This window comes from Oryctolagus cuniculus, chromosome 2 (assembly GCF_964237555.1).
Source record: "Oryctolagus cuniculus chromosome 2, mOryCun1.1, whole genome shotgun sequence".
Lineage (NCBI taxonomy): Eukaryota > Metazoa > Chordata > Mammalia > Lagomorpha > Leporidae > Oryctolagus > Oryctolagus cuniculus.
In genome coordinates, this window is record NC_091433.1 from 169,633,609 (window position 1) to 169,648,388 (window position 14,780).

General features: G+C 40.1%; 1 protein-coding gene across 15 annotated transcripts in view; it reads right to left on the reverse strand.

Annotated features, from left to right (window-relative positions):
- The window catches only part of LTBP1 (latent transforming growth factor beta binding protein 1), a 445,461-nt gene that overhangs the window by 123,987 nt on the left and 306,694 nt on the right, over window positions 1-14,780 (reverse strand). For 5 of the 15 annotated variants that reach the window (XM_008254559.4, XM_051843012.2, XM_051843010.2 and 2 more), the window contains 5 exons: window positions 12,720-12,887; window positions 10,043-10,270; window positions 7,743-7,765; window positions 3,812-3,911; window positions 3,223-3,321 (listed from right to left, as the gene is read on the reverse strand). In XM_008254559.4, the coding sequence (XP_008252781.3) occupies window positions 3,223-3,321; window positions 3,812-3,911; window positions 7,743-7,765; window positions 10,043-10,270; window positions 12,720-12,887 (618 nt within the window). The remainder of the gene's footprint in view (window positions 1-3,222; window positions 3,322-3,811; window positions 3,912-7,742; window positions 7,766-10,042; window positions 10,271-12,719; window positions 12,888-14,780) is intronic. The other 10 variants (XM_070069261.1, XM_051843014.2, XM_008254564.4 and 7 more) reach the window with 3 other exon arrangements.

The following is a 14,780-nucleotide window of genomic DNA, read 5'->3' on the forward strand; positions in this document are numbered from 1 at the left end:
AACTACAGGAGAAACTAACAGTAACAAATAACATTTATCTCCTCTCTGTTTTGTAAATAGGTAAATAAATAAAAATTATGTACACCACTCCTGAAAGCAGTGATCAGATGATTTCTGAAATCTCAGTTTGGCCCTCATATCACACCAATGAGAATATTACATTTTGATTTAAATGGATAGAAAACAGTCTTCTTATACGAATGTAGATCACTATTTTTGGATTGCTGTAAAGTTGCAAACCATTTCAGTTCAAAGACTCTATGTGTTCTCCCCATAGATTCTTCCAGATTCTTTTACTACAGGAAGTGGGAATACCTATAACTACTTCATGGGAAAAAACAAGCAGGGTCACTTTCCTGGAAGGAAGTATTCACCCTTCCAACATGTGACAGCAGATGTTAGCCGTGTATGTATCCGCCAAGCTCAAATTAGGCCATCTTCTAGCAACATCATATCATTGGGCTACTTTCCATTTTTTTTCAGTCAGCTCCACAGTTCAGTTGCAGCTGAGCAACTTCAGGTTGTTATTCCTCACACAGCTGCATTTAAGAGACAAAACTAGATGTCCCTAGGCAAATCTAATAACCTCTACAAAGCTAGCTTATATAAGAGGTCTGTTCATTGAAGAAGGCCAGGACCACTCAAAAATAAGGTTTATCTTCACACTGGAAAATGGAAATTTAGTTTTTGTTTGTTTTTTTTTTTTTTAAAGAAAGAACTAGTGACTTACATTATTACATGGCAACTTTTCTTTTAAAAAAAAAAACTTTTATTTAATAAATGCAACTTTTCTTTAAAACATAAAAGTAAACAATTAGAAGATCCCTATTGACCACGATAGTATATTCCAGGCTTGTACACTTTGCAGTGCAAAGCAGTCACAAAAGTTTAATAAAAGGGGCAGATACACAGATAACCTCAGAATACAGAATAATTTTAGAAAAAAAATCACTGTCATTTCATTGTATGACTCCGAAGATACTTGGAATTGCCGACATTCTACATGACTTTACTCAGTGTAAAGACTGAGTAAGACTGAAGGATGCCCACCACGCAGTGATGTGGGGAGGCTGTGGCTCTGGGTGCAGGTCTATCTAGACTCTGTCACAGAGCCAGTCCAAAATGCACTTTCTGAGCACTGACATGATGCCTTGGGTAGGAAATTACACACCTAACCTCATGTGATGGGTCACAGACAAAATGCAGGTGCACTAAAAATATCATATAAGACTACCTTCAGACTGAAGGTACAGCTGAATACAAAATAATACAGTACAGCTGAAACAAAAATGAATTTCATGCTTAGACTTGGGTCCCATCCCCAAGAGAGCTCATGACATACAGGTAAATATTTCAAAATCCCAAAACAGGTCTAGCCCAAAGTATATCAGATAAGGTACACTAAATCTGTAGCTCAATGTTAACATTATTTCTAATTTTCCTCTATGATCCACTGTGCTAAGAATCTATTTATATACATGTCTTTGGGGATATTATTTCCATAGACAAGGTATCTTAAAATAAGATTACTAGGCCAAAAGTTCTGTTTAAAGTTCCTTATACATATTGCCACTTTGTATTTTCCAAAAAAGTTGACCCAATTTACATTCTAGGATTTTATGTGTCAACTTGACTGGGTTTAGGGCTGGCCACACAGCTTGGAAAACATTCATTCTAGGTGTGTCAGTGAGGGTGTTACCAGAAGTAGAGGACTAGAGTTGGCAGACTCAGTAAAGATCGCCCTCACCAGCGTAGGCTGGCGTCATCCCATCCACCGAGGGCTGGACCCGAACAGAACAGAAAGGCAGTGGAAGGAAGAGTTTGCTCTCTGCTTGTGCTAGGCCAGCTGCCTCCTCCACCCTCAGACATGCGTGCTTCTGGTCCCCAGGCCTTCTGACTCAGCAGAGACTTAGACTACGGGCCCCACTGGTTCACACGCCACCAGTGAATTTAGATGGAAAGCATACCACTATCTTTCCAGGGCACAGTGTGAACTTCTCAGCCTCCTGAACAGCCAATCCCTGGAGATAAACTCCATTTATCTAAACACAGTCTACTGGCTTTGTTTCTCTGGAGAACCCTGATGTACCCTCCTTTTGGCAATGTGTCTGGGTCTCAGCTTCACCCTAACAAAAACTTTCACTGGTTTTTTTATTTTATTTTATTTTATTTTATTTTATTTTATTTATTTTTTTTTTTTGACAGGCAGAGTGGACAGTGAGAGAGAGAGAGACAGAGAGAAAGGTCTTCCTTTGCCGTTGGTTCACCCTCCAATGGCCGCCGCGGCCGGCGCGCTGCGGCCGGCGCACCGCGCTGATCCGATGGCAGGAGCCAGGAGCCAGGTGCTTTTCCTGGTCTCCCATGGGGTGCAGGGCCCAAGCACCTGGGCCATCCTCCACTGCACTCCCTGGCCACAGCAGAGGGCTGGCCTGGAAGAGGGGCAACCGGGACAGAATCCGGCGCCCCGACCGGGACTAGAACCCGGTGTGCCGGCGCCGCTAGGCGGAGGATTAGCCTAGTGAGCCGCGGCGCCGGCTCACTGGGTTTTAAATACTAATTTTACAAGAATGAAGTACTACCATTTTACAATTTGCATTTTTGATACCAGTAGTGAAATTTCCCATGATGTGCTCCTTGACAATTCTTCTTATGATTTTTGTATCTGATATTATTTTCCTATTTCTCTATTGTTGGTATTTTCCTTCTTGACTTAAAAGAGCTCATTTTACATTAAGGATTAACATTTAGGTCTTTGCATTTGTCTCAAAATATAACCAATCTTTATATCTCTTAATGACTACTACATACTTATAAAATTTTGAAAATAGATACCAATATGTTAAAGCACAGAAAATTACCCACGATCCTATTAACTGGTGATAGCTGAACATTTTGATTCATTTTCTTTTTATCTCCTTTTCTGCGTTTGTAAATATTTTAAAAAATAAAATTGGAATCGTTATAAATATTATATCACAAGCATTTCCTCATGACATTAGATAGTACTTTAAAACATTACCTTAATAAGCAGTGTGACATTCCATTGCCTATATACAATTTACACATTTTCCTCCTCTTTAACAGTATGTAGATATGCAAACATTTGCTATTACATCTAACCCTACCATGTGCAATTGTATACACTTGCCATTACTTTTAAATGCGGTTCAAACCATTTCTCCATAGGATCTGCGAGTTTAATGAAATAAACAATGCACCAACCTGTGACCTGAGTAGGTGCGATCACTTGGCTGGCACTTGATGTAGAAGCTTCAGGAGCTACTTCTACAGGCACAGGGGGTGATGTTTTTTCAATCACTACTATAAGAGGAAGCAGGGGATAAGAAGAAAATTAAAGCCTGTTATGTGCACTGAAATCCCATGTCAAAGCGCAAGCATAACTTTGTCTACTAATACACCACAGGAGCTCTTGAATATGAAGAACTGTTATAGGTCCTGAAGGCTCGTGGCATTTATCTCCAGCTCTAGTTTGAATATTTAGCAAGAATGTCTGAGAGTGCCAGAGAAGCCAAGAAAAACTACCATTCATCAAATGATAACCTTCAATAATCTTCCAGTAATAATTGCGGAAAACAGTGAAAAACTTAACTTTTCCATTATAATACTTAAAAATAGCCTACTTACAATACTACTACTTAAGTCTATTAAGATATCTAAGTGTATACTTTTCACATTCAACTTCAATTATGAATTTCAATGACTTATTAAACAAAACCAAAGACACAAAACTTCCTATCCTGTGCTTTCATTCAGAATACTCTCACAAGGAGCGCAGAGCAACATGAGTTACCTGGAAACTGTGGGTGAAGATGGATAGTTGAAACGCCTGGAGAGAGCTGGGGTTGACCAGGCTCAAGTTTTGTTTTCTCCTGATCCAAAGAAGGAATTTCCTGGATAATTATATTCAAACAACAGAGGGAGAAAAAGCAGAATTGAAAATGGGAACTACTTTTAGTTTCCTGCATACTACTATATTTTTGTTGTTGTTGAACCATCTACTTATTTTTTTCCCCAGAAACCTTTTATTTAAGGTATACAAACTTCATGCATTTTGTAAGTACAACTTTAGGAACTTAATGATTCTTCCTACCCACACTCCCACCTTTCTTCCTCCTTCCTCTCCTATTCCCATTCTTATCTTTTACTAAGATCTATTTTCAATTAACTCTATACACAGAAGATTAATTCTTTACTAAGTAATGGGTTCAAATAGTATGAAAAATTATTCCTCAACAGTCAACACAAAGCTGCATACTATTCTTTTTATCTAGTTAATAATACTCTTCAAAAGGCAAAGAAATATCACTGGACATTAGACAAAAAAAAAGTACAATTGTATGAAATTAAAAAAAAAAAAAGAACTAGCATTGTGCAGCTACTCTGATGTGTCCTTGGGTTGTCCCAGCAGGGGTGACCCACAGAAACACTCATCCATTTCTCTGGGGCCCAAAGTCAGACGTTTTAAGCGGCCGTCTTGGCCCAGGTACTCATATTGGCCTGCAGACGGGCAAACTAACCCCAGGGGAGGACAGAGCCTTCGCTGCATTCCCATGTGGCTGTGACCCACAGTGAGGACCAGCCACACTTTGCAGATTACATAATGGACACAGCCGACGGGTCATGATAAGTTGAAGATTTTAAACCAGCCCACCACTATGGCCTCCCTAGCCTCACATCCAGTAACTTTACACCCCCATGTCTCTGAACAGTGGTGGCTGGGCAGAGTGATGGGAACGGAGGTCCTACAGAGGACTCAGCACGTCTTCAGATATCGCTTTACCCACTTTACCCCTGGATCTCATGACCCATGCCTCGGTGAACAGCTGCAGCCGCTTAGGGCTCGTGCAGGCTGAACAGTTTGTCTACTTCAGGATCTGTACCTTTACCCACAGAACTCACAAAATCACTTCATTAAGAGTTTTCATCCAATACTTCATCACCATTACCCCATATATCCCCTCTCTGGCTTGGACTCCTGTCATCTTCCAGAGAGCTCACTGCATGAACCTTGTTTCCCTCTCATTCTCTCTCTCCTGGCTTTAATTATCACCTCTTTTTTGCTTCTAAAATAGATAGCCTGCCTGAATACTTCACCAAAGACCCAATTTTCTAAGCTTGAATGCCCCCAGGATACCTTCGTTTAGTTATGAGGGCACATCAAAAAGTTTATGAAAATGGAATGGAGAGGCCAGTGCTGTGGCACAGCAGGTTAAGCCACCATCTGCAGGCATCCCATATGGGCACCTGTTCAAGTCCCGGCTGCTCCACTCCCAATCTAGCGCCATGTTAAAGAACCTGGGAAAGCAGTGGAAGATGGCCCAAGCTCCTGGCTCCTGGCTTTGACTTGGCCCTCCCTGGCCGTTTGGGTAATGCACCAGCAAATAGAAGATCTCTCTGTCTCTGTCTCTGTCATTCTGACTTTCAAATAAACAAATAATAAAAAAGGAAAAAGAAAATAGAATTGAAGATAAGTTTGTTTTGGTGAAAAAAATTTGGAACCCATGCATGATATTTTATAGTACAGATTGTCCACAATCTTTTTGAAGAGACCTTGTATTCCAGATTCCTCAAATCCACCCTCTCAAACCACCCATCATTTCTGCCAATATCAGTCTTTACTTGGCTCCCATCCAGGCTGACAGTCACTTTTCAGTCCTCCTTCTTTCATTTCTCATCCTAAACGCTGCTCACCTGCATTATTCCTTCCAGCGGTTCACCATTTTCAATATCCTTAGCTCCCCCCACCCTCATCTGGACTCTGACTCTCGCTTTATTGTAATTCAATTAGCGTCTCAGCCTATCTCCTTCTCCCGACCTCATTTAATCCTGCTTCCACTCATCGTCCAGAAACACTGAGCACACACCGCTCTTTCCTACACTTCCCCTCCTTCACAGTGTAGGCCAGTTTCCTATCACCTCACCAAGACCATCTCCACCAGTCCTGATCGAACCCCTTGCCCCACAGCCCGTGGCCAGTGCCAACAATGGGCAGTCCACGATCAGATGGGAATCCACTCCTGTGGCTCACAGACACTCTTTCCCCATCAGCAAGAGGCAGAAGACTTCCTCCCGGTCCTAGTCCTCCACCGACACGGAGGGGCCAGCTGAGGAGCAGGGTGTTACCCCACCGATTCCAACTGCAGTTTGGGAGTCAAAGCCTTCCAAAGCAGCTCCGAACTCTTTCAAACCATGTCCTTCATGACCCCTGCTGTCCTTCCACCACACCTTTGAATGTATACATTTTTCACTCCTGAAACAGCTTTTTTTTCATTCATTTTTAATATCCAAAATTTATATATATACACATATATGTATGTGTTTATATATACTATATATATATGTATATATATTATTTTTAATTTGAGAGACAGAGAAATCTCCCTCTGGCTGGTTCATTTCCCAAATGCCCTAAACAGCCAGGGTTGGCAGAGACCAAAGCAGGAAGCTAGCAACTCACTGGAAACTCAATCTAAGTCTCCCCCATGGGTGGCAGGGACCTTAACTGCTAGGCTAACTGCTTACTCCCACCTGGCGACTTTTCTAAGGACCACGACTGCAAAAGTATGATTGCATTTTCCCCATGATCTCCTCTGAAATAAAATGCAGTGAAAATATACAAGAACATATTCACACCACTTTCAAATTAGTGAGAGCCACCAAAAGCCCAGCTGTACACAAAGAAGAAAACTAAGTTACGATGGGGCTATCTGGTATTCAACTGGCCACTCACAATCTAAATGATTCCTATTGTGATTCAGTCAGAACTGCATTGAAATCAGCAAAACTGCAAGCCACTGTATATCACTAATCACTGGAGAAGCTATCTGAGAATTGCAAATGTGCATGTGAAATATGCATACAGATTGTACTGCAGCTCGGTTTAACCCCTTCCTTGATGAGTGTTCTCAATCCAACATCCTAATGTTTCTGGATTCTTCAAGCACTCATAGGCATGCATGCATGCTTCCCCATATGTATGTCACTTTAAAAGCTATTTACAATATTTATCAGTCCCTTCTAAATTTTAATATTCAATGTGTTGTCAGCTGCATAAATTATGCAAATGTATAAGCATGGTATTGTCAATAAAAAAATCAAACCAAGATTCAGAGCAGCTCTACTATTACATAAAGGGGCCTTAGCTCCTGGAGATGTCTGAACTCCCTATTCGGCCTCACAGTCGCAGTCTCGTTTTATGGCCCCTGAACCAACAGATTGATAAAAATTCCTCTAAAATTCCTAAGAAGCAACATTAACGTGTTTATAACTTCTAAGAGTAAGTTCTCTTCTTACTGTAATAAAATTCAAACATGCTTCTTAAATTTTAGTTGAATGAAGAAATACCTCAATTACTATATATGCACTCTAAGAATATATAATTACACAAACATGTCAGAGCTATTCCGTAGGTAGTCCAGGAAGTCAACTGACTCTTTGAATTCTCTTTAACGCCCCTAATTCCCATTAGTTCCTGCCATTTTCTTCTCATTGGAGTTTTAAGTTTGATAAGAATAGGGAGTTTTGTCTGATTTGTTCTTTATCATTTCCTTAGCCTCAAGAATAGTGCCAAGTCAATAAATGTTTCTCGATGAATGAATGCTCTGCTTTCTTAAATCAAATTATGTGTAACAGACAGGCTAGTGTATTTAGGAAAAACTTACACATATTCTAATAAACATTATTTTGAAGATAAAAGACTTGCAAGTAATAAAAAAAATTACCTTCTCAGGGGGTGTAGTTGCCACTAAAACCAGAAAATAAAACAGGGCATTAGTACAATCTGTCCACTATAGTTCATTTTTTTTAAATCAATAAAGGCTGGTATCCTTCTAAAATAATTAAAAATAACACTAAATCAAATGCAGAAATAATGCTATCTGCTATTTTTGAGAATTTTACACATAACTGACAGAGAAGAACTTTCAGAGTTATTTCATTCCTCAACTATAGGAACTCAGAGCAAATGTGACTAAGTCCTTCAAATACTATTCATTCAGAATTAGTAGAAACTAGAAAGTTAAAGAATGTAACACTATGATACATTATTTTATACTTAAATCCAATTTCATGCAACTTCCTATATTGCAGAAAAATTTGCATTAATTGGTCAAATATTTATCCTTAACATACAAATGGTATATGATGTTTGAAATGCTTTCTGATGTCAATGTTTAAAAAAAAAAAAAGAATGCCACTTAATTCAATAATCAATGTGAGAAAAAGTGCTATCTTTTGAGTTATTCCAACTTTTAATGAAGTCCTGTGTGTATTTCAAGGAACATATGCTAAGTATGAAAAAACTCACAAGTCAGCAAGAGCCAATAAGGGATTAGCACTGATGTACTGGGCAAATTACATATTACATTATCATGAACATTATTATGATAGCAATGATGCCCTTGTATTCAGAAAGACTTGCTTGTCATGAATCAGAATTAGTGAACTCTTGGAATTCATGAAATCTCAGAATCAGTCCTAAAGCCTTGAGCCAACACTCACTACCTTTGCCTCCTGAGTTAATGTTTGCATCAACATCAGTATATAGGCTGGGTGTGCATGCTAATTCCTAAAAGCAATCAGGGCACCATATACATTAAAATCACTGCTGCAAGAGTCTTGTGGTCGCAGAAACCTGCCAAAACCACTACCAAGAAAATTTTGAGGCAGAATCTGAATCACAGCCCATTTCCTCCTGCCTGTGCAAAGCAGAAACAGTTGCAAGGATCTGGCCGTGACATCCTACATGTACAGGGGCAAACTGATCAATACAGCTTAGTTCTCACCATTCCAGCTTAGTTCCCCAACCTGCTCTGCCTAACCCATGAAGGTCAGAGAGTGAAAAATAGTAGAGCAAAATAGGTCAAAACCCACAAATGTCTAGAGTCAGAAAAAAAAAAAAAAAAAAAAACCAAAACACCCTGCCTACTAGGAAGTAGGCTGCCCCCAGCTCCCAGACTTTCACTTCTCTGGGTGCCCTATGTCCTTATAAGATCCCATAAATGGTCTCCCTGAATGCGGAGCCAAGAATCAACTGTGAAAAGTGAACAGGAGCTTTATTAGAGTAAAAACATAGACAATTTTCCACACAAATCTAAAAATTCTGTGCCTTCTATGCAGAGAATGTCTGTGGTCGCCAAGACATTCCAAGCATCAGATATGCTGATTTATACAAAGAGACAGACAGAAATGATTTCTTTCCCTGAAGGCCAAAGAGATAGTCAAAGTCAATTGTCTCTAGACTCCCTCTCAGGGATAAGGCCCTAACCATTTCCTTGGAAAAACATATTACTTGGTTATATTCTTTGTATGACATCTGGCAAGTCATGTCCCTTCTCCAGGTCTCAGACTTCTCAAAAGGTAAATCCAAGGACTGCACTAGGTGACCTCCCAGATCTCCTATCATGACCGTCTCTTGCCTTCTACCCTTCCCCTTCTATTATTCCTGACTGCCTGCTAAATTATTTCATGAAATCTTAGTTGATGCTCTAACTTCTTAAGGTGGATTCCATTTAATAAAGCAATATTTATTAAAGGACCCTATGGACCAAGAAATGAATTAGGGCTAGTAACCTAAAGGATCTAAATCACTCTATGAGTAAGCATCAAGCAAAAGTCGCTCCCAAACAGCAAGATAATGTACTGAAATTATTATGAAATTTTGTTACCTTCCATGTACATATTATTCTAAAACAGAGGTTCCCCAATCAGAGATAATTTAGCTACCCCAACTTACACCCCTCCCCATCCCCTCTCACCCCCAGCTGGGGACATCTGCAATGTTTGGACACCTTTTTTTGTTGCACAGCTTGAAGGAGGTGGGTGCTAATTGAGATCTTGAGCAGTTGCTGCTGAACATCCTACAGTGCCAGCACCTCACCAATTAAAGAATAATCTACCCTCAAATGTCAACAGTGCCAAGGCTGAGGAAGCCTGTTCTAGAGGCACATCAACGGGAAAACCGAAGCAAAGACACACGGACACAGACAGAGGGCCACAGTCCATGCGCCGCTGCCACTCTCACCTTCTGGCTCCGCCACTCCTGGCCCGTGTTCCCGGGAGAAGGTCAGGGCCTCCACTGGCTCTTCCTTGGCTGGGAGAGGTGGAGGATGAGTACTTTTAGCAACAGGTTGAGTGTTCTTTGGCTTCACAAATACAGGTCCTTTACCTACATGGTGATGGATTGGCCTGCGTCTATGAACGCCAGAAACTGTATAACCCATTCCACCAGGACAGATTTCCTTAAAAGCAGCTAGATTTGGGATGGGAAAATATTCCTTTTAAAAATCTAACAGTGCAAACTTATACAGAGGAAAATATCATGATGAATATGTCTTAATAAATCATCACTAATATAGTTACAATTAAAAACTTTAAAACAAATGCAAAATGTTAGCAAATGGCTTGAATTTCTGGTAAACTTGCATATTTACAGAAAAATCCAACCCTTTCTTTTACTAAACATTTTTTCTGTTAATTCCTTACCCTACCCAATCAGAATACATATAACATATATTTAATATAGTTTAATATATCAAACCAATTAGAAGATACTGTACTCATACATATATCAGTGTAGTATTATGTTACATATAAGCTATATGTAGCTATTAGCAGATATTTTGATATATAGAAGACAATATACATATGTATATAAATTATATACAGTTTGTTTTGTGTGTATTCATATATCAGCCAAAATTAGGCTTTCTGCTTTTTCTCTTGCTTTGGTACTTATTACAGAGTTCAGTGATAGCTCTGTTAGATAATGAGCAAGAAGATTACAAAGGAAACAAAGAGAAATCACTGTTCTGGGAATGAGGTGCTAAAATCCTCATGACTTATTTCTCCTTGAATCCAAAAGGCTCAGTCAGAATGAAGTCAGGGTGTCAGCTGGTAGGGAGATGCTGCTGAAGGGCAGAAAAGGGTATTTCTGAAGGGAGAGTCTGAACACGCTGAGAAAGTATCCCACCAAGTGAGACATGCTCAAGACATGACAAAATCAAGAAAGGAAGGAAATGCCAAGAGGAATGGAGTTAATTGTCAAGGAAAGGGATGACGATGAGACAAAAGCCTGGCCACAACCAGAGGATGGGGAGATGGCCTGTGCCCTGGAATCACTATTCGTGCCAAAAATAAGCGGTTTTGCATTCTTTAAAATAGTAGTCTCGGCACATGAGATTTGCTAACCTCCACTGTATAATCCCCACAACTAAGTAAAGGGGAAAGCCAAGGGTAGCAAGGCGGTGTGTGGCCTAAGGAGGAAAACTCCACCTAATCCCTCTGCTGTTAGTGTTGGAGGCAAATTACCAAAAGCAGACACCAAGGAGCTTATGGTCACTTTTTCATTTCTACTTTTAAAACTGAAAGTAAAGTCAGCCATTTCTCACTTCCACTGAACAAGAGGTCTTCTATTGAATGTTCTGGACCTAAAATTAGTTCTCAATAAAAAGCAAACTCTGAAATAGTCCTTTAAAGCATGCTAAGATATTGTTTTCTTAAGGATCACACACTAAATGGTGGTAGCTCATTCTTATATTTAAGCAGGAAATACAATTCATACTTGAAAATAGTTGTTTCCAGAACAAGACTTTTTTTTATTTTTACCAAATTCTGAAGTACTAACAAACTAAATATTTTTATGAAAATCACTTGATTGTTCCTTTGTAATAATGAGTGGATTAGATGGTACATGTAGGAGGCTTCTAAGGACTTTTGGAGGTATCTAAAATTATGTAGCCTAAAAATTAATCATCCACAAGGTACTATCCTTTGCCGTAACAGTTCTTTTATAGTCTAACCCCAAACAAAGGTGGATCACGATATTTAAATTAACATTTAAATCTTGGCAGTTATAAAGCATACATTATAGCTGCAAGATGCTATGCAGTTCTGTGACAGTTCATGCATTTCCCTAAGTGGGAAGTATCTCATCAAATAAAAGTAACTGTAAACTGTTTTGCAAGCCAGGGTTACTGAGGCCACCCGTTCCTTGATAATATCATGTCCAACATTTGCAAGTTACAGTTCATTTTCTTCCACTTAACAGCATATGAGCCTGCTTGAGTTAGTGATGGCTTGGTGGAAAGCAGGGTGTTTAGAACAGAGAAGTTCCCCCTTTCAGGGCATGAGGCAATTATGCACTAAACTGAAGGATAAAGAATCAATTTAATACTTAATGGCTCTGGAAGTTCACAGGGGTTCTGGCAAGTTCTGCCCTTCAGTTATTTCTTAATCTTAATAGTATAAACTCAATCATGAATATAATTCCTTCCCTCTCCAATTAAAGAAATTAAGCATGATATTCAATAAATGAGTGAATGAGTCAACCTGGACAAGGTCAAGTTACTGGGCAGTGTGGATAGGCCAATCATTAGGAAAGCAAAGAGCCCTTCAGAGCTGCTGGTCTCCCTACACTTACATATCAGATGTAGAATACTGGGAGTTGTCGATATAATACAATGGTTTCTCTTGATATTCAAAAGAAGGTTGATGTTACCACAAAATGAGAAAATCTCTTTCCATGTAATGTTTCCCACTGATCCAACCTTGTATGTCTGTGTTCTCTACAGAAATGATGAAAACACGCTACATTGCTAGAAACTAAAGTCAGAAACCAAAAACAATCCAAGCTTCCCAAGTCAACTTGTGTACTTGTGTCACTGGGAACATCTGGGAGCATGCAGCTGGACATGTCTTACCTGTGCCTGGAAGGGGACATTTCTCACAGTGTGGGCCCCAGGCCTTGCCCACACTACAACAGCAGAGCTGCTTGGTGAGGTGGACAGACAGAGGGTGCATACACTGCCTTCCGGAACTGACAAGTCGGTAACAGGGCCCTTTCTCTTCCGAGATCACAGGGGGATCCGCTAAAGCAGAGATAAAGCCCGACATCATATGAGCAACAAAAATCAGGTTGGCTTTTCAAACCATAACAAAATGAACCTTAAAGCAGGAATCAGAAACCACCCTTCAGAGTCAATCTATCCCCACTGAGGGCATCTTGATGGAGAGTCAGTTTACCAAATGAGTTTTAGAGTAAGGGTACCAAATGCCTTGACAATGACCCTCCCTGCCTGGTCCCTTCTGTTTTAAATTGGGTATGTGTGCCTAAGTGAAAAGAAACAATTTCAACAAAAACATTTGTCCCCAAATAAACCTAGTCACCTATTATTAAAACCACAACCCCTGTTCTAGCCGTGTAACACCCTGGAGGAGGAGTAGGTGGTATGCTCAACCCCTCAGAAAAGACCATAGAAGCTCCTCAGGCTAGAGTCATCTGATGCCTTGATCCAAATCCTAATTTTCAACTTGTCTACTAAGAGTAGAACAGTCTAACAGCTTGACACCCTTCCAGGCACACTGGGCAAACAGGAGGATAAGTAAGACAACTCTACCTTCAAGAAGTTCATTTCCTTATCCAAATGTGGACAGGCTGTGTTCTACAGAATCAATTTAGACTGCTGAATCCCTCCCCCCAACCAGTCCACTCTTCTCTCTATCACGAAACAAATGAGGTTTTCCCAAGTTGCCTTTACTTTACTCAGTTCTTCCAGCATTTGGTGCTCCCGAATCATGTACACTTCCTATGCTTTGTGCTCAGATCTAAATTTTCATGCTTCCAATGGGACTGATACCTCAGCTAGATGCTACAGAAACAACCCAATTACATTTCTGTGCTAAGGCACAACAGAAAAAGCAAGGCTTTTATAGACAGACAGGCCTAGGTCCAAATTACAGGTCTACCGAGCTGTAGAGCCTAAGGAACACACTGTGACGGGCTATGATGGTTAACTTTATTTTTCAATTTGGCTTGGCCATGATACCCCGATGTTTGGGAAAATACTGATGTGGATGTTGCTATAAAGGTTTGCAGTTATTTTGTTGTTGTTGCTTACATGAGATTAACATTGTAACAAAAAGACTCTGAGTGAAAGCCAACTACCCTTCATACTTTGGGTAGGCCTCCTCCCATGAATTGAAGACCTTAGATGAAAACAGATCAATCTCCCCTGAGGAAGAAGGGATTCGCCAGCAAGGCTGCCCTCAGACTCAAGTTCAGCATCAACTCCTCCTGGGCTCCCCAGCCTTCCGGCCCATCCTCGCAGGGTTGCAACTTGCCAGTTTCCTCCATTTGTGAGCCAACTCCTTGAAATAAATATCTCCTTACTAATACATAATCCATATGAGGGCACTTCAAAAAGTTCATGGAAAATGGAATTAAAAGTTTACTTTTATAGTTTTTTTAAACCCATAAATGCTGAACCTTTAAGGAGTTCATAGAAAAGGCACAGTATGAAAAATTATGCCTAGATTTTTATGTGTCCATATATATAATATATATTTATTTATCAGCGAGGGTGGTTTTTATGTCAAGGAATTGGCACACACATGCATCCACTGGTTGTATTTCTCTGCAGAGAACCCTAAGTAATACACTGGCTGAGGTTCAGCAACTTCCTTAATTATAAATGATAGGTTCACCATGCATGCTAGAAATAACAGGCTAAACTCCTGCTAGAGAGAAAACAAAAATCAACCACCTTTACTGATAGTAAAATTAGCTATCTCCATCCTCTCATGGGCATTTGTTCTCAACTTGGCTACTGCTCAGTGGTAGAATTCCAGCAAGGAGTAGAAAGCTCAAGATAGATAGTACAGGTGAACTGGGGGTCAGTGCGGGAGGTTTAAGGGGTGAAGAGGGGACCTCCCTGAAGCTTTGAAATGTTCACAGTACGTCTAGTAAGGCCAGCTTTGCCAAG